The sequence below is a fragment of the Agrilus planipennis genome, unplaced genomic scaffold (assembly GCF_000699045.2).
Source record: "Agrilus planipennis isolate EAB-ADULT unplaced genomic scaffold, Apla_2.0 scaffold107, whole genome shotgun sequence".
In the NCBI taxonomy this organism is placed as follows: Eukaryota; Metazoa; Arthropoda; class Insecta; order Coleoptera; family Buprestidae; genus Agrilus; species Agrilus planipennis.
Window position 1 is genome coordinate 202,024 of NW_020438869.1, and position 20,438 is coordinate 222,461.

Here is a 20,438-nt window from a genome sequence, read left to right on the forward strand (position 1 = left end):
TTCCATTTNTACTCTCATTGAGATACTACCAGACGAAGCATTATCTTAGAATCGCTTTAGAGCTTAATCTGGAAAAGTCTCTATCAAATATATTTCTGTAGTATTTTTTGATTTGACTTATTGAAAATTAGGCTAAAAAAATCAGTGGAGACCGAGGAATAGTGCAGAATTGAACAGCTGTTAATAAAAGGAAAAGAACTTTCCTTTGCTCGCGAAGTCATCCTAACCTCGTAAAGATATGGTTTAAACATAATTTCTACGAAAAAATAAAAAAAATTATATGTGCATAGAAGAAATATCTGTATATTGTAAACAGTGTGTAATAACGTATATTCTGATCGGTATACACATTTAAATGACAATTTTACGTAACATACATGCGTTTCATGTTTCAATAAGTATATATCGTTGGTTTTGCATATTTGCTAAACAAGTCCTTCCAGAAAAGAAAATCTTCATGGTCTGGGTTAAGGCCTGGTACCAAATTACGTCCAATTTCAATATAGCGGATGTCATCAACACTTTGAATGCCTTCGGATGCTTCAGGCCAACTTACATTTTGAAGCACGGGATCCTTTTCAGGTGTTGGATGTCTGAAATAATTTAATTAAGAAAACGTGGGGCCGAAATATGAAAGAACAAGTTTTCTCCGTAAAACTCAATTATAAAAAGGATTCACTGACTAGTTTGTTTCAAACACAGAACTTGTAGTTTGCGTTTGATTTAGTTGGTCATATGTAGAGTAGCAGGAGGAGGAGTGGTGGAAACAGCCCCCTGGTAGCCAAGAGAAACGCAAAGGGAAATCAAAACTTGTATGTAATTTTTCAAGCATAATTTCCATACATCGACATTGCAGTGGGTCCGGTTAGGGAGAAGGAAAGGAGAAGGGGTACGAAAATCCCACTGAGATGTAGAGGAAGGCGGGGAACTTTTAGTCGAACTAACCTAACCTACACAACATAGAGTGAAACCCACACTTATATGTGGACATAACACAAACCGTGTTACAGACTTTTTCAGACTGTTTAACGGCCGGGAACCCTTGGGGGGAACGTTCTCTACAGCCCTCTTCTTCCATCTTTTATTTTCAATCCCCCATGCCGAATAATGTAAAATATGCAATAAAATGGTATGCATCATGCACTTTATTAGGAAGCGATTTCCACCCTTTGCTCCTCCCTTTCCCACCAACCGCATCTTGCCCGTTTTGATATTGAACTAGACTATACTTGGATGTAAATCGAAAACACTGAATAAGTATATAACGAGGACTGTTGTGCATACTGTAGCTACATAAAAAATATAGAAATTGTTTTTACAAATTTCCACAAACCCATTAATGATGAAATTCGCCAGTAATGTGGTCATACGGTCCTTCATTAACACATCTTCATCATTTAGTAACTTTCTTGAATACCACACGTAAACTATTTCTTCTGCATGCCCAGCGCCACCTGTTAAGATACGATAAAATGACAATTTAAAAGGCACGTTAGATTACATTAGATTATAGCTATCGCTGGGGCTAGACGTCCGCCGGCGAAATATTACCCTATTTTAAAAAAATACTTCACCTTACGACGGATTTAATACCATTACATTAACCATCTCCATCGTTTATTTATTTAATCTTTTGTTTAGGTATATTCCGTCTAGATTCTGGAATTTGCGCAAGCGGGACGTACTAGTCCGCCATATTCCAACATGGCCCACGAGTGAAAATAAAAGTAAATAACATGACAACGATTTCATTCACTTTGTGAGGCAATTCCACATCATATGTAAATTGAACCGACCAAGAGATGTATTGTCGTTTTAAAATTTACTTACCGATTACACCTCTCGTGTAATTTTCCTTAGTAACGTAAGTAAATTTGTAGAAAAACAAGGGCGTTGAGGAGTTTACGTAGTCGCGTGCTACTTTCCTTATACCCTTGACAAAATACTGTTGGGTCATAAACTAAAATAATAGAAGCGTATGTGAAAAAGATTCCCTAACGATTAAAAAGTAGTCACCTACATTAATGGCGTTTGTAAAGTTGGTATAACTTTTTCCAGGGAAGTACCGCTCGCTTATAACATTGACAACTTCATCAGCTTCAGACGAACTCAGATTCATGTTAAGTCCAGCAGGAATTACCGTTTTGGAATTGTTACCATATTGCGTATAAAAAGCTGTAATATTAAAATATATAGATAATTTTGCAACTGTCCAGGAGAAACTTTCCCTTACGTCTGCCATACGCGCCCTCTTCACTATTGTATCCTCTCAGAAAAGGGACTTTATTGAATTTTCCAGCGCTCCACAGATCATAAGTGCTCTGGCTCATAAAAGCGTCAGAACTCTCTGCCTCAACGCTTGGTACGAATCTTCCATAAACCTACGAACAAAAGGATTATCAGAAACTGATTTAATTATCAAACTGATTTAAACAGATTTGACGAGCCGATTTAGGCTTCCACGGCTATTGTCTGAAGAAACTGTATTTCCGGAATCTCACCCTGTCTTACTGATGAAATCCCCACGTAACGGACTGGTGGTGTCAAAAGTGTTTCGCACCTCAGCTCCTATAATAAGGGACATCTTCAGGAACTTCACTTAACTGCACCAACGTTAGAGATCCTGTTTCGACAATGTGAAGTTCCTGAAGATGTGCCTTGTGATTGGAGACGAAAAGTCAAACACTTTTGACGCCTCCATGATCCGGCATTTTAATTTTATCAATAAGATGCGATTAGAATCCGAAAATCCAGTTTCCTTCACGATAAGACAATCCTTGACTCGTCAGATAGTTACAGCACTATGCTGAACAATAATCTATTTTTATGTAAATATTGTTGAAAAAGAATTAGAAGATTAAAACTCTAGAAAATAAAGACTTACTTCACTATTGCGAACCAGTGCGTCCCAACTGATTTGTTGTAAACTAGAAACAATTTGCTTTGTATCATTGGATGTTATATTAAAGCGTCGTGCAAGTCTGACGGTAAGTTGCAAGGGATTTTTGATAAATGCCCATTCGTTGAGGGTACTTCCGCTGCTGGCAATTGCCTGGCTGAATAAACCTAAAACAGACCAAGGTCTGTCCTCACTCAAAGATCTACGTCGATCTGACCATAGACATATATTAATGGACGTGCCTTAGCCGTATGTCATTGTAATAATTTCTTGGCTCGAAAAGTTAAGGAGATGGCGTATGGATTCGGACTAGTGCTATCTTTTGCATGACACGCTTACGCACTATCGTGAGAGAGATGGATATTGTCCGAAACTTCGTTCCATCTCTTTCTTTTGTTGTACCACAAATCTGACCGCTAAGGCATGTCCATTACTAAACGTCGATGGATCTGACAATCAATTATTAATCTGAATATCAAACCTGCACTTTTTGGAGATAAAATCTGGTATTCTATCGAAACAGAACCAGCACTTTGCCCATAAATTGTTACTCTGTTGGGATCTCCGCCAAAATTCGCGATGTTGTTTTGAATCCATTGTAATGCCAATTGTTGATCCTTTAAACCGGCATTTCCCATTGCATTTTGGTCGACGGTACTTAAGAAGCCCATTATTCCCAAACGGTATTCGATTGTCACTACTATCATTGGCTTTTCAATTAGGTATGAGGGATTGAATTGAGCATTTCCACGAGTAAATGCACCTCCATGTATCCATGCCACTACCGGTAATGACAATTCTTCATTATTCTGGAATGTAGCAGAAGACTTAAGTTCATTTATTAAAATAGATAATAATACAGGATGATAAAGAAAGTCTATGGACACATACAACAGCAGCCATTTTAGCATTGTTGGTCGCCTTCAATTATTTGCCATTTGAAACCTTTTTATTTTCAGAGTACTCCATTATTAAAATATTTTTAATTATACTATTGTAGTTAAATGTAATCGGTACTGATTGAAATTCTTACCTGGTTAGTCTTTGGTACGTAAACATTTAAATATAAGCAATCTTCACTTCCAACCAAAACCTGACCAACTTCAAGTGCTGCACATACTGGTTTGAAACTTGTAGCATTTATTACTCCGTCCCACGAGGCAACAGGTTGAGGATTCTTACAAAATTCCAAGTTTTTAGAAATTATCTCAACCATAATATACATGTTATTACAAATTAGTAAAGGTTTTCGGTGCTTATAGGTTATGTCCTAATTCATATCTAGTAAAGTTCGCCGCCGGTTGGAGTTGTTTCTTAACGTTTCGCTAGAATGAGTGGCGAACTTCTTCTGAGTTCCCTCCATTTCCTAGTGTACAATTCAGTCCACATCCAGTATCGAAGATATAAAAATCTCTGAAGAAGCCTGCCACTCGTGCTTGCGAAACATTAGTAAGCAACTCCAAACGAGGGAGGCATTTAGAAACCCCACGTTCCGTAGGTCGTATTGGTGTTCGTGTAGATTACATCAATTTACAGATTGTAATGGAATTATTGGTTTTAGTTCTTACTTGAAATCTTAATGATCCTACAGGAGGTTTTCCGTAAGGAACGCCTTGGAATGCGTAGTAGGTAACATTTGAGTTAGCTAAACTGACGGCTTCATATCCGCGCACATACCCATGATTTGTTTCCACAGTTAAGTTATACTAAAAAACAATAAAACCTTTGAAGTGTTGTTTTTTCTTCAAACAACAGTAAATTTACCCCAATAGCCTCATTAGAGAATAGTACACAAAGGGTAGTTATTAGAACAGTCAGAGGCGGCATTGCGTCTGTGGTAGCAGTCACCTGTAGGTTTATTCTCCATGCTACGACTACTTTTACTTAAAAATATATACCCATTGTTTTTTGCATTAGTTTGATAAGGTTGATAATTGTCTATAGACTTTGCACGTGTTTCATGCACTTCCGCAAAATTTCCATTGTTTATCAATTGAGTGGTTGACAATTAAGTGGATGAACAGTTAACAGAATGGGTCTGCATTGGTGTTTAGAAGTTTCTAGCAATCATTTGTCTAAATACTTTTACTAGCAGTCACGAAAAATGGCTCCCATTGCCAACTTTTATTTTATTGTCAATTACTCAATAAGAATGTGATGAACTGAATGTTGTCTATTACTTTTGAAATTGACATTTTAGTCTATAAAACATCAAGAAAGTGGTTCTCCAAAATGTGCAAAAGAAATGCAAATATGAAGCGTAATTCTACCCTTTCTTATATCAAAAGAACATTGCTTCTTTTGTAAATGTTGCTTGACTTATTCCCCCCACCCCCTCCTTCCCCCCTNGACTGTATAACGGTCGGGAACCCTAGAGGGAACGTTCTCTACACCCTTCTTCTTCCATCTTTTATTTCCTATCCCCCATGCCGAAGAATGTAAAATATGTATTAAAATGGTATGCATCATGCATTGGAAAGCGATTTCCACCCTTTTGCTCCACCCCCCTCTACGCATTTTTCCACTTACCCATTAATGATGAAATTTGCCAGCAGTGTGATAATACGGTCTTTCATTAAAACATCTTCATCATTTAGTAACTTTCTTGAATACCACACATAAACCAGTTCTTCTGCATGCCCTGCGCCACCTATTGAAATACGATAAAATAACAACCAAAGTAGTCATGTTAGTTTATATTAGGTTATGATTTTGAATTAGTGATGAGCAAAGCAAGACTAAGACCGTCCCAGTCTTGGTTTTAGTATTGGTCTTGTTCAAATACTTCTAGTCTTAGGCTTGGTCTCTTAGTCTTTGTCTTGTTGATATAGTTTCTGTTCTGCTTATTTCATCTAATATTTACGTTTTTTTTTAATAATTCTAACATTTTTATATTTACGGACACACAAAGTATTTCTTCTGCACGTCCAGCGCCACCTATTAAAACACAATTAAATGACAACCTAAAAGGCCCGTTGGATTATGGCTAACGCTGAGGCTAGCCGTCCACAGACGAAATATTACCTATTATAACACCACTACATTAAATCGTTTATGCAAGCCTGTCGGATTTAACCTTTTGTTTAGATAAATTCCGTTTAGATTCGGGAATTTGCGCAAGCGCGACGTACTCGCCCGCCATATTCCAACATGGCTTACGAGTGATGACAAATGGCAACGGTTACATTCACTTTGTGAGGGCGGTCCAATTGCCAGACAATTAGCCACATCATATGTAAAATTCTACCGACCAAATCTATTGTCGTTTTAAATTTTGCTTACCGATTACACCTGTCGTATAATTTTCTTTAGTAACGTAGGTAAACTTGTAGAAAAACATGGGCGTTGAGGAGTTTATGTAATCGCGTGCTACTTTCCTTATACATTTGACATAATACTGTTGGGTCATAAACTAAAATAACAAAAACGGAATTATCAATTCAGTATAAGAAATGACCTAACGATTAAAAAGCAGTCACCTACTTTAATGGCGTTTGTAAAATTGGAATAACTTTTTCCAGGGAAGTACCGCTCGCTTATAACATTGACAACTTCATCAGCTTCAGAAGAACTCAGATTAATGTTCAGCCCAGCAGGAATCACCGTTTTGGAATTGTTAGCATATTGCGTATAGAAACCTACAATATTACAAAGTTTAGATAATTTTCCAACTGTCTAGGAGAAACCTTTCCTTACCTCTACCATACGAACCCTCTTCACTGTTGTATCCTCTAAGAAGAGGGACTTTAGTGAATTTTCCGGCACTCCACAAATCATAAGTGCTCTGGCTCATAAACGCATCAGGACCCTCTGCCTCAACGCTTGGCAAGAATGTGCCATAAACCTACGGACAAAACGATTTACAGAGAGTTATTTAAACAAAACTGATTAAAAATATTTTAGTGAAGTTGTGGATAGTAGGCAACAGATAAATAAGTACATACATTTGTAAAAATGATGGAAATTGTTTAGATTCTTATGGCAATGGTATGAAGAAACTGTATTTTCGGATTGTAACCCTGTTTTATCAATGAAATTCACATGACGGAACAACAATGTTGGACTTTTCATCTTCTATCACAATGGAATCTTCAGGAACTTCACTTAACTGCACCAACGTTTTAGAGACCCTACATCGACATTATGAAGTTCCTGGAGATGTCCCTTGTGATTGGAGACGAATGGTCAAAGATTTTTGACGCTACCATGATCCATCATTGGAACTTTATCGAAAGGATGCCATTGGAATCCGGAAATCCAGTTTCCTTAAAGATAAGACGATCCTCGAATTGTAAGATAATTACAACACAATGCTGACCAAGAGCCTAACCTATTTTTAAATTAATATTACTAAAAAGGAGTTAAAAAGGTTTAAAAATCTTGAAAATAAAGACCTACTTGACTATTGCGAACCAGGGCGTCCCAACTGATTTGTTGTAAACTAGAAACAATTTCTTTTGTATCATTCGATGTTATATTAAAGTGTCGTGCAAGTCTGACGGTAAGTTGAAAGGGATCTATGGTAAAATCGGCTTCGTTGAGGGTACTTCCGCTGCTGGCAATTGCTTGGCTGAATAAACCTAAAACAAACCAAAGTCTATCTTCAATCAACAAAATCAGTANCCTAACGATTAAAAAGCAGTCACCTACTTTAATGGCGTTTGTAAAATTGGAATAACTTTTTCCAGGGAAGTACTGCTCGGTTATAACATTGACAACTTCATCAGCTTCAGACGAACTCAGATTAATGTTTAGCCCAGCAGGAATTACCGTTTTAGGATCGTTAGCATATTGCATATAGGAAGCTGTAATATTAGAAGCTTCTGATAATTTTGCAACCGTACACGAGAAACATTTTCTTACCTGCGCTAACTGAACCCTCTTCACTGTTGTATCCTCTAAGAAGAGGGACTTTATTGAATTTTCCAGCGCTCCACAAATCATAAGTGCTCTGGCTTATGAAAGCATTTGGACTCTCTGCCTCAACGCTTGGCAAAAATGATCCATAAACCTACGGACAAAAGGACTGACTTAATTTGCAAAGTGATTTAAACAGATCTGATTAACAATATTTTAGTGCAAAAGATAAATAACTACATACAATTGTAAAAAAGGTGGAAATTGTTCAAGTTGCTATGAAGAAACTGTATTATCGGATTCTAACCCTATCTTATTAATGAAATTCATATGACGGAACAACAATGTTGGACATTTCATCTGCATTACAATGGAAATATCTTCCGTGAACATCACTTAACTGCACCAACGTTGGAGATCCTGCATCAACAATGTGAAGTGCCAGGAGATGTCCCTTGTGATTGGAGACGAAAGGTCAAACACTTTTGACACCACCATGATCCGTCATACAGATTTTATCAATAAGATGCCATTTGAATCCGGAAATCCAATTTCCTTAACGATAAGACTTCTCAGTTAATTACAGCACTATGCTGACCAATAACCTAACCTAACCTAATTTTTAATAAATTTTCCTAAAAAGGAATTAGAAGATTAGAAATCATGAAACTAAAGATTTACTTGACTATTGCGAACCAGTGCGTCCCAACTGATTTGTTGTAAACTAGAAACAATTTCTTTTGTATCATTGGATGTTACATTAAAGTATCGTGCGAGTCTGACGGTAAGTTGAAAGGAATCTCTGGTAAAATCGCGTTCGTTGAGGGTACTTCCGCTGCTGGCAATTGCTTGGCTGAATAAACCTAAAACAAACCAAAGTCTACCTTCAATCAACAAAATCAGTAAAAAAATCTAATTTTGACTCTATGACAAAGGATTGATTTGAATATCAGACCTGCACTTTTTGGAGATAAAATCTGGTATTCTACTGAAACAGAGCCAGCACTTTCCCCGTAAATTGTTACTCTTTTGGGATCCCCGCCAAACTTCACGATGTTGTTTTGAATCCATTGTAATGCCAAGTTTTGATCCTTTAAGCCAGCATTTCCCCATGCATTTTTATCGAGAGTACTTAGGAAACCCATTATGCCCAAACGGTATGCAATTGTCACCACTATCATAGGTTTTTCTATTAGGTATGACGGATTGAATTGAGCATTTCCGCTAATAAATGCACCTCCATGTATCCATGCTACCACCGGTAACGAAAATTCTTTATTATCCTGGAAAGTAGTAGATGACTTAAGTTCATTTATTAAAATAGATAATAATACACGCTGATACAGAAAGTCTAAGGACACATACAACAGCAGCCATTTTAGCATTGTTGGTCGCCTTCAATTATTTGCCTATATATCGGTGGTTTTGCGTATTTTCTAAACAAGTCCTTCCAGAAAAGAAAATCTTCATGGTCTGGGTTAAGGCCTGGTACCAAATTACGTCCAATTTCAATATAACGGATGTCATCAACACTTTGAATGCCGTCGGATGCTTCAGGCCAACTTACATTTTGGAGCANTGGGCGTTGAGGAGTTTATGTAATCGCGTGCTACTTTCCTTATACATTTGACATAATACTGTTGAGTCATAAACTAAAATAATAAAAACGGAATTATCAATTCAGTATAAGAAATGCCCTAACGATTAAAAAGCAGTCACCTACATTTATGGCGTTTGTAAAGTTGGAATAACTTTTTCCAGGGAAGTACCGCTCACTTATAACATTGACAACTTCATCAGCTTCAGCAGAACTCAGATTAATGTTTTGCCGTTTTAGGATCGTTAGCAGATTGCATATAGGAAGCTGTAATATTAGAAGCTTCTGGTAATTTTACAACCGTACACGAGAAACATTTTCTTACCTGCGCTAATTGAACCCTCTTCGCTGTTGTATCCTCTCAGAAGACGGACTTTATTGAATTTTCCCGCGGTCCACAAATCATAAGTGCTCTGGCTTATAAACGCATTAGGACTCTCAGCCTCAACGCTTGGCAAGAATGATTCATAAACCTACGGACAAAAGGATTTTTAGAGACTGACTTAATTTGCAAAGTGATTTAAACAGAACTGATTAGCAATATTTAGGTTAAGTCGCGGAATGTAGGCAACAAATAAATAACTACATACATTTGTAAAAAAGATGATAATTGGTTACGTTCTTATGAAGAAACTGTAATTTCGGATTCTAACCCTGTTTTATCAATGAAATTCAGACGACGGAAGAACAGTGTTACACATTTCATTTGCTATCACAAATAGACATTTCTTCAGGAACTTCACTTAATTGTACCAACGTTGGATATCTGCATCGATAATGTGAAGTTCCTGGAGATGTCCCTTGAGATTGGACATGAAATCAAATCATCCGGATTTTATCAATAAGATGCCATTGGAATCCGGAAATTCAATTTCCTTAACAATAAAACGATCCTGGACTTCTCAGTCAGTTACAGCACTATGCTGACCAATAACCTAACCTAACATTTTAGAAATCTTGAAACTAAAGATTTACTTGACTATTGCGAACCAGTGCTTCCCAACTGATTTGTTGTAAACTAGAAACAATTTCCTTTGCATCATTGGATGTTATATTAAAGTGTCGTGCAAGTCTGACGGTAAGTTGAAAGGGATCTCTGGTAAAATAGCGTTCGTTGAGAGTACTTCCGCTGCTGGCAATTGCTTGGCTGAATAAACCTAAAACAAACCACAGTCTACCTTCAATCAACAAAATCAAAAAAAAAACTAATCTTGGCTTTATAACAAAGGATTCATTTGAAAATCTGACCAGCACTTTTTGGAGATAATATCTGGTATTCTACTGAAGCAGAACCAGCACTTTTCCCGTAAATTGTTACTCTTTTGGGATCTCCGCCAAACTTCGCGATGTTGTTTTGAATCCATTGTAATGCCAAGTTTTGATCCTTTAAGGCAGCATTTCCCATTGCATTTTTGTCGACGGTACTTAAGAAACCTACTATTCCCAAACGGTATGCGATTGTCACTACTATCATTGGCTTTTCTATTAGGTATGACGGATTGTTTTGAGCATTTCCACGAGTAAATGCACCTCCATGTATCCATGCCACTACCGGTAATGACAATTCTTCATTATCCTGGAAAGTAGCAGAAGACAAGTTCTTTTATTAAAATAGGTAATTATACAGACTAATACAGAATATCTAAAGACACATACAACAGCAGCCATTTTAGCATTGTTTTAATATCCACAAGAATATTAAAAAAATGCTGGTCGCCTTCAATTGTTTTTCTATTTGAAACCTTTTTATTTTCAGAGTACTCCATTATNTATAGACAATCTTCACTTCCAGCTGCAACTCGTCCAGTTTCAAGTGCTGCACAAGTTGGTTTGAAGCTTGTAGCGTTTATTACTCCTTCCCACGAGGCAACAGGTTGAGGATCCTTACAAAATTTCAAATTTATTTATATAAAAATTATCTCAACTATATATTATTACAATTTGATAAAAGCTTTTATGGCCACTAAGGGAAGTAATGGTGTCCTGACTCGAGTCCAGTTCTGTCCAGACCAAATTCGATATCTCTCAAAGAAATCGCCACTCGTGCTAGCGAAATAGAAGGAAACGAGTACAACCGAGGACAGCATTTAGCTGAGCCGAATCAGGACAGCATCAGTCTACATATTGCTAACCTCATTTTTCTTTAAATTGTATTGGTGTCTGTGTATGTAACATTAGTTTATAGAATGAAATTATTGTTTTTTGTACTTACTTGAAATCGTAACGATCCTACAGGAGGTTTTCCGTAAGGAACTCCTTGAAATGCGTAGTAGGTGACATTTGAGTTAGCTAAACTGATGGCTTCATATCCACGCACATATCCATNTTTAAAAAAACTAGTATTTTATCAAAAAAAGACGTCTGTCTGTTATCAATAATTTTCTGCACATCATCTTTGAGAATTTGGCCTTACAGCTGACTTGGTTATTTGGGAGTAAATTTTTTGTTAAATTTAGTTTGAGCGTGGCTCGGAAAAAAACCCATTTTACTTTGCTTATCAATTGAATGTTGAAACATTAAATGAAAGTTAACTTCGATTAAAATGCCGAAAACTCGCTAAAATACCGTTTTATTTAATTTTAACAAAAACATAATATTATTTAACATGTTGCTTGAACTCCTACCCCTTCCCCTGTTGCTACTTAAAGGTTCTGCAGCACCCCTAATCGCCTAAATCGCCTTACATAATACTTGAACGACTCCTAAGGTTTATATAATCAGCCGTACTATAAAAACGACTGAAAAATTGAAAAAGAAACTAACGTAACCGCGTAGTTGGAATTTAAAATGGACATTTCTTCAAATAAGTCTCATAAATATTGTCATAATCTCTTTATTTCCATATTAAACATACCAAGTGGTGGAAATACAACAACTAAAATACTTAATAATACTTTAGTATGTATAAATAGTAGTCGTTGCGTACTTTTGAAAAAGACTTCTCCAGAATAAAAAGTCTGCTTGATCGGGACTTGTTCCTGGAACCAAGTCATAACCTAATTCCAAATAGCGGAGGTCATCTACACTAGGAACATTCGTGTGAGCTTCTGGCCAAATCACGTTATTAAACAGTGCATCTGCTTTTGGGGTTGGATTCCTAGAATAAAGAAATAGGAAAAAATGAGACCAGGTAATGAGTTGCCTTGAGGAATAAAGTTGATGGATTTTATTTGAATTTTTATTTTACTGGTTCTATNTGCTTGATCGGGACTTGTTCCTGGAACCAAGTCATAACCTAATTCCAAATAGCGGAGGTCATCTACACTAGGAACATTCGTGTGAGCTTCTGGCCAAATTACGTTATTAAACAGTGCATCTGCTTTTGGAGTTGGATTCCTAAAAGAAAAAGAAAAAAGGAACATCAGGTGATTGTCTTTAAGTATAAAAAATAAAACAGGGTAGTCAGTTACTTTGAGGAATAAGGTTGATTAATTTAATTTAAATTTGGTTTACTGACTTTAGTCAAGGATCTAAATGAATTTTTTCAAAAGTTTAAAAAAAATGCTTACAGAAAATTCAAAAATGAGTTATTTTCCATGATCTATTTCCCACCACTACCAGCTTATTGAACCTTCTCTCATTTACAATAAGAGTTATTAACGGTGTAGAAGTCCTACATTGTCTAAGTGTATCAAAATGGACAGACTAGCAAAAATCGTCTCTAAATTTGGCCGTCCCTAAATCTTTACTGCCTTAAAACCGGGCTTCACGGGACTAAGCACTGGGTGGCAGGCAGAGCTGAGATCGAATTGGGAATAGACTAATGGTAGATAGTAGTAGAAAGCAGATAATTGGGAATTGTATCAGAAATCCTCATTCCTGGTACTCCATTGAAAAATATCAAGAAAACGTCTCTCTCACGGTAAAAGTGGATGGTGCAAATGTGTACGACGGATTGAAAAGATTATAAACGAAGGGTGAAGAGATACCTACTAGTAAAAGGTAAAAGCAAGAGAAGGCTTTATGGGAGTCAATAAGCAGAAAAGGAAAGATAACAGTTTGCAAACAATTAGGGATATGGGATGTTTACGGGAATTGCGAAAATTTGCTCACAATAATAAGGAATGATGATCAAGCTTCAGAATTGTCTTTAAATTTAAAAATAATAATTCATGATTTCTTACCCATAAATGGCAAAATTGGTCCACAACGTAACCATGCGATCCTTCATTCGGACATCGTTCTGATTAGCTAATGGTATGGAATACCACGTATACTTACCTTCTTCAGCATGCCCAGCGCCTCCTTAAATATTATTTTCTCATTATTTATAATTTTAAAGCGCAAGATATATAAATAATGAATCGTACCATTTACTCCTCTGGTATAGTTCTCCTTAGTGACGTAAGTGAACTTGTAGAAATACAGAGGTGCCGAAGACTTTGCAAAATCGCCGATAGTCTTTCTGATGCCTCTTACGAAATAGTGTTGAGTCATGAACTTGTGGTCAAGAAAGAACAAATATAATGAACAAATTTAACAATTAATCGGAAACTTATCTATTGATAATCGTCTTTAGTTAATTAGTCATTAACTTTATATTCAAATCAATGTTCTTTTAAACAAAATATAGGAAAAGCTGTTGAAGATACTGAAAATGCAAATATACTTAAATTTTGTAACAAAATGTTTTATTTAGGTATTTGTTCAACATGATTCGCAAATCTAACGATTGCTCTTGCTAAATATTGTTATTTCTAACTTCTAACTTTTCTGAAACAAACTACTTTATGTGCATGAATATATAAGAAGATACTTACATTAATGCAATTGGTAAAATTGCTGTATGAATTGCCAGGAAAATATTGTTGAGTTATGGCCTTGACAATTTCATTCGCTATTGGAGATTTTTTACTAACATGAAGGCCTGCAGGAATCGTATTTCTAGGATCTTGAGCGTATCTTGGGGCACTATCTGTAAGGAAAGTTAAAGTGGTGAATTAAAAAAGGACCCTTGTTGACCATAATTACTATTAATCAGACTAGGGATATAAAACAGTATTTTGCTTTGTACCTATTGGTTATCAAAAGAACCTTAAGTAATTAAGCAAGCATACATTTAATTTTTCAAACCCTTTTTCAATAGTTCTGTAATTAAGTGCTGCTTGAGCCCTTAAGGAGTCATTATGTCTTTAAGTGCATTTGCCGCATCGTTGATCACAATCTTTAGGCCGTTGCAGTTCGTTAACTACCTTTCATCTGAAGCTGGTCGCGATTAATTTATGGTATTACAGGGTAATATTAGAGAACTGCTGTAAATATTAAGTTCATCAAAGGGTAAATTCCATATTATGAAAACAGCAAAGTGAATCACAAATAAATATTTAAACCCGTAGTAGGTACGTTTAATTAACGTTATCGACAAACATTCCATTCACACGAATTATCTTAAATCACTCCACCTAGCTTACAACAGTTAAGACATCAAATAAGTATTATTATTTGTTTCAAACTTGCTAATTACAGCAAAACATCGCAAAAATGTGACCCGAGGAAACGAATGGGTTTGGGAAGTTGTACATATCTTAATCTGAAGATGTTTTAACAACGGAACCACGGCTTTCTAACGAGAGCAACAGACCAATTGGATGGCGACCGTGGTACCGTTCAGTCCCTAGCATCATATTGAAGATAGGTTAAATTGTAAAAATTTATTACTTTTATCTGTTGACTAAACTTGACCGTTTTCAAAACACAATTTAAATGTTCTAAAGCTGCGTGTTGTGCTGGTACCTTCGCCAGGTTTCATTTACCCCTTTGTAACATTGTGAATTTATCATTATCTACCGTTTATGTTTATGTATATTTATTATAGTTTAGGATCTGAATATATTTCCTAATATTTCGTATATTGAAATTTACCAAATTTTATTATATTATTATATGTTAAATAGTTATTATATATTAATGGAGTTATAACATTTATTTATGCACCCCCTATGTAAACCACCCTAAACCACTACTTACTGATATAGAGTAATCCAAAATTAAATAGGTTTTCGTTTTTATGACGAAAACGTTACTTATAGTTACTTACTTCTATTATTAGCACCTTCCTCTGAGTTGTAGCCAATAAGTAATGGTACCTTGTGATATTTACCAGCACTCCACAAATCATAAGAACTTTGACTAATGAAAGCCTCATTGCTTTCAGCTTCTACGCTCGGTAAAAATAATCCGTCAAGCTGCAAACAAAAATAATAATAGTAATAGGAAGATGCTTTAGGTACTAGACCAACCTGAGAGTTTTTGATAAGTACTTCCATGTCAATTTTTTGTAATCCAGCAATGACCTCTTTAGTATCATTGCTTGTTATGTTAAACCGTCTTGCAAGTTTCAATGTTAATTCCAAGGGGTTTTCTTGGAATCCCCATTCGTTTAAAGTACTGCCACTTTGTGATATGGCCTGATTAAAAAGCCCTAAAGTAGAAACAAAATAATTTAGATAATTTGATGACTATTGTTTCATTAATGTGTCAAAGTCAGCAGAACTAAAGTTATTGTAATATGTACATTTATTTAATTCTCCGTTTTCATTTTCTTGACTATTAATACTATTATTGTTCTCTGTTATTTTTATTCAAGCAATTCATGACAGAGTTTTGTTCACCTGTACTTCTTTGCGAAAGGAGTTGATACCCAACACTAGCTCCTCCAGCACTTTGCCCAAATATGGTTATTCTGTCCGGATTTCCTCCAAAATGCTGTATGTTGTTCTTAATCCACTTCAACCCCAAGGTTTGATCTTTCAAACCAGCGTTGCCCCTCGCATTTTCGTCATGAGTACTCAGGAAACCCATGATACCCAACCTGTATGAAACTGCAGCAATTATAACAGGTTTTTCAATATAGTACGAGGGATCTGGACGAGAACTACCACGTACAAAACCACCCCCATGATACCAAACCATTACTGGCAAAGAAAGTTCTTCGTTTTTCTATAAATTCAAAATTCGGCTTCAATTACGGACCCTTAAAATTTCTTTTGGTACTTGTACCTTTTCTGTTTTGGGAACATAAATATTTAAGTACAGACAATCCTCACTACCAACAACGGGACTGCCTGCTATAGATGTTTCAAGAACGACACACAAATTCGCCCAGTCTGTGACTTCCTTTACCCCATTCCATGATGACACTGGTCTAGGATCCTAACAATTAATAAACTTCAGAGATCGGTGTACTCAATCTTATAATGGTGTCAAATATTGACGTAATGCTAAAGTTCCATGTTTATCTTTAGAGTTCATTTAAAATGGTGGATCTAGTGCACAGTTGCCTGCTTATCTTCAACTTTTGACCCACAAGACCAAATAATGAAATCCTTCACTTACCTGAAATCGTAAAGATCCTACGGGTGGTTCCCCATATGGAATACCCCTGAAGGCAAAATATGTTGCGCTCTGGTTTACGGAACTTCTTTGTTCGTAACCTTTTATGTAACCATTTTCTGTTTTAATTGTTAAATTATACTACGAAAAGGACTGTTTTTAGTATAAATTGTTAATTATTCATTAAGTACTACTTACCCCATTTATTCCTTTACTGTAAAGTATGAAGAGTACAAAAACTACACCAGCTGTTTTATCTAACATGATGGAATGGTGCTCAAGTTAAAATCTCACTGAGAAATGTTGGCAAATACGTAACACTCATAAAATGATTATTTATGAAAAATCAATCAAAATCACGACACATTCTTATTGATTAAAAATAAGATCATCAGATCATGTAAAAACTTCAATCAGTACTTAAAAGAACTTGCAAATTTTAAGATTACAAGTGTATATTGTTATGAAATAAGATAAAACGACTACAGCAAATTAGAGTAGTTTAAAAGTCAATTTAAAAAAGCAGAAGCAACAATGGTAAATCATGTCTCCTTATTTGTCATAAGGAACTACTGAAACAACATAACGAGGTGTCCTCGTTCTGTGTAATTATTGTTCCCGTGTTTGCGATTGACTGATGTATAGTTTTTGTATTAGATGAGCTACCGATTCCCTGTCAAAAAATATCTTACTTGAATACTTATCGGAACAATGATCAATTCAAAGAGATTTCTGCTATTAGGATTTCAAATTTCTTCTTAACAACCCTGTGTAAGTTGACAGGTTTTTGTTAATAACTTTGAAAATAGTGCACGCCGTTCATCCAAGAACATTCTACATTACACTACTCTATTTATTATTTTAACCACAAAGGGACCACTGTAAGTCGTTACAAACCAAGGTAAGGAGATCCAGACAAGTATGTATAGTTTTCACAATTTTTCAATTTTGACCTTTTTTTAACAGTAAATGTGCATCTAGGAGTCATACTTATTCAAAAGTTTACTCAACACAGTTGCTTCTTAAAACACCATTTTTTTTTGTTTTCCCGCCTCACTTGCTAAGCATCTGTGAGGATGTAAACGAAAGATAAGAAAGCCCTTTGTGTCATTGGCGGCAGACTCCGGTCGCTATAACTGCATGGTATTGCTAAGGATTTGTTACAAATGATTCATTAAAAATAGTAGCTATACCCGAACTCGCCGCTACATCCGAAGCCACTATAGCCACATGACTTTTATACTAAAATATGCTTTAAATTCAAGGGACTTAGATTTAACATCGCTATAGCAAAATTGTCTTTATAACCCAGATCGTAATAAATGAAATCCACTGTATAAATGTTTATTTATAATATGTTTAAAAAATCCTACACAATTGTTATGCATTGCTGTATTAGTAAATGATTTTATAAATATAGTTTTGAAATGTAAAGTCTGGTTGAGGATAGAAAGGTGTACAGGTCAGTCGATCTTCAACTAATGATCATCGAACTGTGATGATGATGATGATAGTTATTATTAGAATACTACATTACAATTTTTGAAATATCCGATTGACATTTGAAAAATTCCTAAATGATTTTTAAAAAGCTTGTTCCTATATTAGAAAGTGACAGGAGTTGTAATTTTGATAACAAGTCGTAGTTGTTTCTAAATTCACAATGAGTTAGTACTATCATGGAGAGATAGAAACTTCACCGGGTGCACACTCACGCATTGCGCCTGGATTTGTCAACAGAGTAACGAGTATGATTAACGGGCTTATGTTTGTCGTGCCTATTTACATTAAAATTTCTTGAATTCTAACGTCCCTCTTTCACAGATGTTATCTAGAAGCAAGCCAAAGATTAAATTAATGGCGCACGTTATTTTCGGCGATTAGATATTTAACAAACGTTTAAACATTGAACGACTCCTAAGTTTTGCATAATAATCAAACGTAGGTACTATAGAAATTAAAATAGAAACAAATGTAACCTAAACCTACCTTAGCCTAACCCATCCTAAGTCGCCTAGAGAGAACTTAAAATAGACATATCTTCAAATAAGACTCATAAATATTGCCATAATCCCTTTATATATTTCGTCATTATACATATCATGTGGTGATAATACTACAACTAGGATACTTAATTATTTTTAGTATGTATAAACAGTCGTCGTTGCGTATTTCTGAAAAAGATTTCTCCAGAATAAAAAGTCCGCTTGATCGGGACTTATTCCTGGAACCAAGTCATAACCTAATTCCAAATAGCGAAGGTCATCTTTACTAGGAACATCCGTATGAGCTTCTGGCCAAATCACGTTATTAAACAGTGCATCTGCTTTTGGGGTTGGATTCCTAGAATAAAGAAATAGGAAAAAATGAGACCAGGTAATGAGTTGCCTTGAGGAATAAAGTTGATGGATTTTATTTGAATTTTTATTTTACTGGTTCTATACAAGTATCTGAAAGAATTTATTCAAAAGAATAAAGAGAAAAGCTTATGGGAAATTTAAAAATGAGTCATTTCCCACCACTTCCAGCTTGTTAAACATTCTCTTATTTACAATAAGAGTCAGTCATCAGCGGTGTCGAGGTTCTACAAATGGACAGACCCGAAACAAATCAGCTCTAAAATTGTGTCGTACCTAAAATATTTTATGGCTCTAGTCTCAGACTTCACAGGACTAAGCACTGGTGGCAGGTAGAGCTGAGGCTGGATTAAGAACAGACTAATGGTAGATAATTTTAGCAAGAGTGATTATAAATTATATTAGTAAATTGAATTTCAGTAAAATCTGTCCACTTTATTCCTTTTTCTCAACACTTCTTTGAAAAAGTTGAGGGAGATTATTAGAAGCACGTTTGAGGATAGGATACTCTCCCATAGTATAGATGGATGATGCAAATATGTATCGTGGATTCAAAAGGTTAGAAATGAAGAGTGAAGCTAAAAGCAGGATATATGGGTTCAATAAGCAAAAAAGGAAAGATAACGGTTCACAAATAATTAGGGATATAGGAAATGCGAAGATAGGTTCAGAATAATAAGGAGTTGATGACCCTGTTACAGACCATTCTTTAAACTCAAATGTAAATCATGATTTCTTACCCATAAATGGCAAAATTAGTCCACAAGGTTACCATGCGATCCTTCATCCTGATATCATTTTCATTGGCTAGTGTTGTGGAATGCCATGTATACTTACCTTCTTCAGCATGTCCAGCACCCCCTTAAATATTATTTCTCATTATTTATAGTTTTAAAGCACAAGATAGATGATGAATCATACCGTTTACTCCTTTTGTATAGTTTTCCTTAGTGACATAGGTGAACTTGTAGAAATACAGAGGAGCAGAGGACTTTGCAAACTCGCCAACAGTCTTTCTGATGCCTCTTACAAAGTAGTGTTGAGTCATGAACTTTTATGGAAAAAATCAACGATGAACAAATACAATGAGCAAACATAACAACTAATTGGGAAAGTTATGCTAAACAATACGTAATAGTCATTGGTTAATTTGTCATTAACTTTATACTCATATCAATTAATGGTCTTTTTAATAAAATATCAGAAAAGCTGTTGAAGATAGTGAAAATACAAAGAATTTGTTATTTTGTAATTATAAACAGTAATTCGCAATTCTAAATTTTATATATTATATTAATGATTACTATTAGTAACTTCTCAATCTTTTCTGAAACAAACTAATCCATGCATCTACATGAATATATAAGAAGATACTTACATTAATGCAATTGGTAAA

At 35.4% G+C, this 20,438-nt stretch overlaps 3 protein-coding genes across 3 annotated transcripts; all 3 read right to left on the reverse strand.

Annotated features, from left to right (window-relative positions):
• Positions 1-283: 283 nt before the first annotated feature.
• LOC108735549 (venom carboxylesterase-6-like) lies at positions 284-4,778 on the reverse strand. The gene is made up of 10 exons (XM_018467550.2): positions 4,664-4,778; positions 4,468-4,605; positions 3,933-4,076; positions 3,381-3,708; positions 2,885-3,066; positions 2,234-2,381; positions 2,021-2,175; positions 1,831-1,960; positions 1,334-1,454; positions 284-593 (listed from the first exon to the last, which is right to left on the reverse strand). Exons 1-10 carry the CDS (start codon positions 4,724-4,726, stop codon positions 392-394), a joined length of 1,611 nt encoding a protein of 536 aa, XP_018323052.1. The 5' UTR covers positions 4,727-4,778; the 3' UTR covers positions 284-391.
• Positions 4,779-12,170: 7,392 nt separating this feature from the next.
• On the reverse strand, positions 12,171-16,993 carry LOC108735558 (venom carboxylesterase-6-like). Its single transcript, XM_025976705.1, has 11 exons — positions 16,884-16,993; positions 16,689-16,826; positions 16,353-16,505; positions 15,965-16,292; positions 15,593-15,774; positions 15,391-15,538; positions 14,114-14,268; positions 13,664-13,793; positions 13,478-13,598; positions 12,599-12,689; positions 12,171-12,359 (listed from the first exon to the last, which is right to left on the reverse strand). Exons 1-11 carry the CDS (start codon positions 16,947-16,949, stop codon positions 12,249-12,251), a joined length of 1,623 nt encoding a protein of 540 aa, XP_025832490.1. The 5' UTR covers positions 16,950-16,993; the 3' UTR covers positions 12,171-12,248.
• A 1,752-nt stretch (positions 16,994-18,745) lies between these two features.
• Positions 18,746-20,432, reverse strand: LOC108735541. Its single transcript, XM_025976741.1, has 4 exons — positions 20,421-20,432; positions 19,964-20,093; positions 19,783-19,903; positions 18,746-19,028 (listed from the first exon to the last, which is right to left on the reverse strand). The coding sequence occupies exons 2-4, from the start codon at positions 20,088-20,090 to the stop codon at positions 18,827-18,829; spliced, it is 450 nt and encodes a 149-aa protein (XP_025832526.1). The 5' UTR covers positions 20,091-20,093; positions 20,421-20,432; the 3' UTR covers positions 18,746-18,826.
• Between the last annotated feature and the right edge of the window lie 6 nt (positions 20,433-20,438).

Bases quoted from the DNA above. Each gene is read 5' to 3' on its own strand.
- LOC108735549 (XM_018467550.2), bottom strand. From the start codon at position 4,726: ATGCCGCCTCTGACTGTTCTAATAACTACCCTTTGTGTACTATTCTCT. The intron at 2,382-2,884 runs GTAAGTCTTTAT...TTTTGTTCGTAG, and splicing joins CACTGGTTCGCAATAGTGAA to GTTTATGGAAGATTCGTACC. The intron at 1,961-2,020 runs GTAGGTGACTAC...CTATTATTTTAG, and splicing joins ACTTTACAAACGCCATTAAT to TTTATGACCCAACAGTATTT.
- LOC108735558 (XM_025976705.1), bottom strand. From the start codon at position 16,949: ATGTTAGATAAAACAGCTGGTGTAGTTTTTGTACTCTTCATACTTTAC. The intron at 16,506-16,688 runs GTAAGTGAAGGA...ATTAATTGTTAG, and splicing joins TAGGATCTTTACGATTTCAG to GATCCTAGACCAGTGTCATC. The intron at 12,360-12,598 runs TTGGAATTAGGT...GACCTCCGCTAT, and splicing joins GTGTAGATGACCTCCGCTAT to TTGGAATTAGGTTATGACTT.
- LOC108735541 (XM_025976741.1), bottom strand. From the start codon at position 20,090: ATGACTCAACACTACTTTGTAAGAGGCATCAGAAAGACTGTTGGCGAG. The intron at 19,904-19,963 runs GTATGATTCATC...ATAATATTTAAG, and splicing joins CTATACAAAAGGAGTAAACG to GGGGTGCTGGACATGCTGAA. The intron at 19,029-19,782 runs GTAAGAAATCAT...TCTTTATTCTAG, and splicing joins ACTAATTTTGCCATTTATGG to GAATCCAACCCCAAAAGCAG.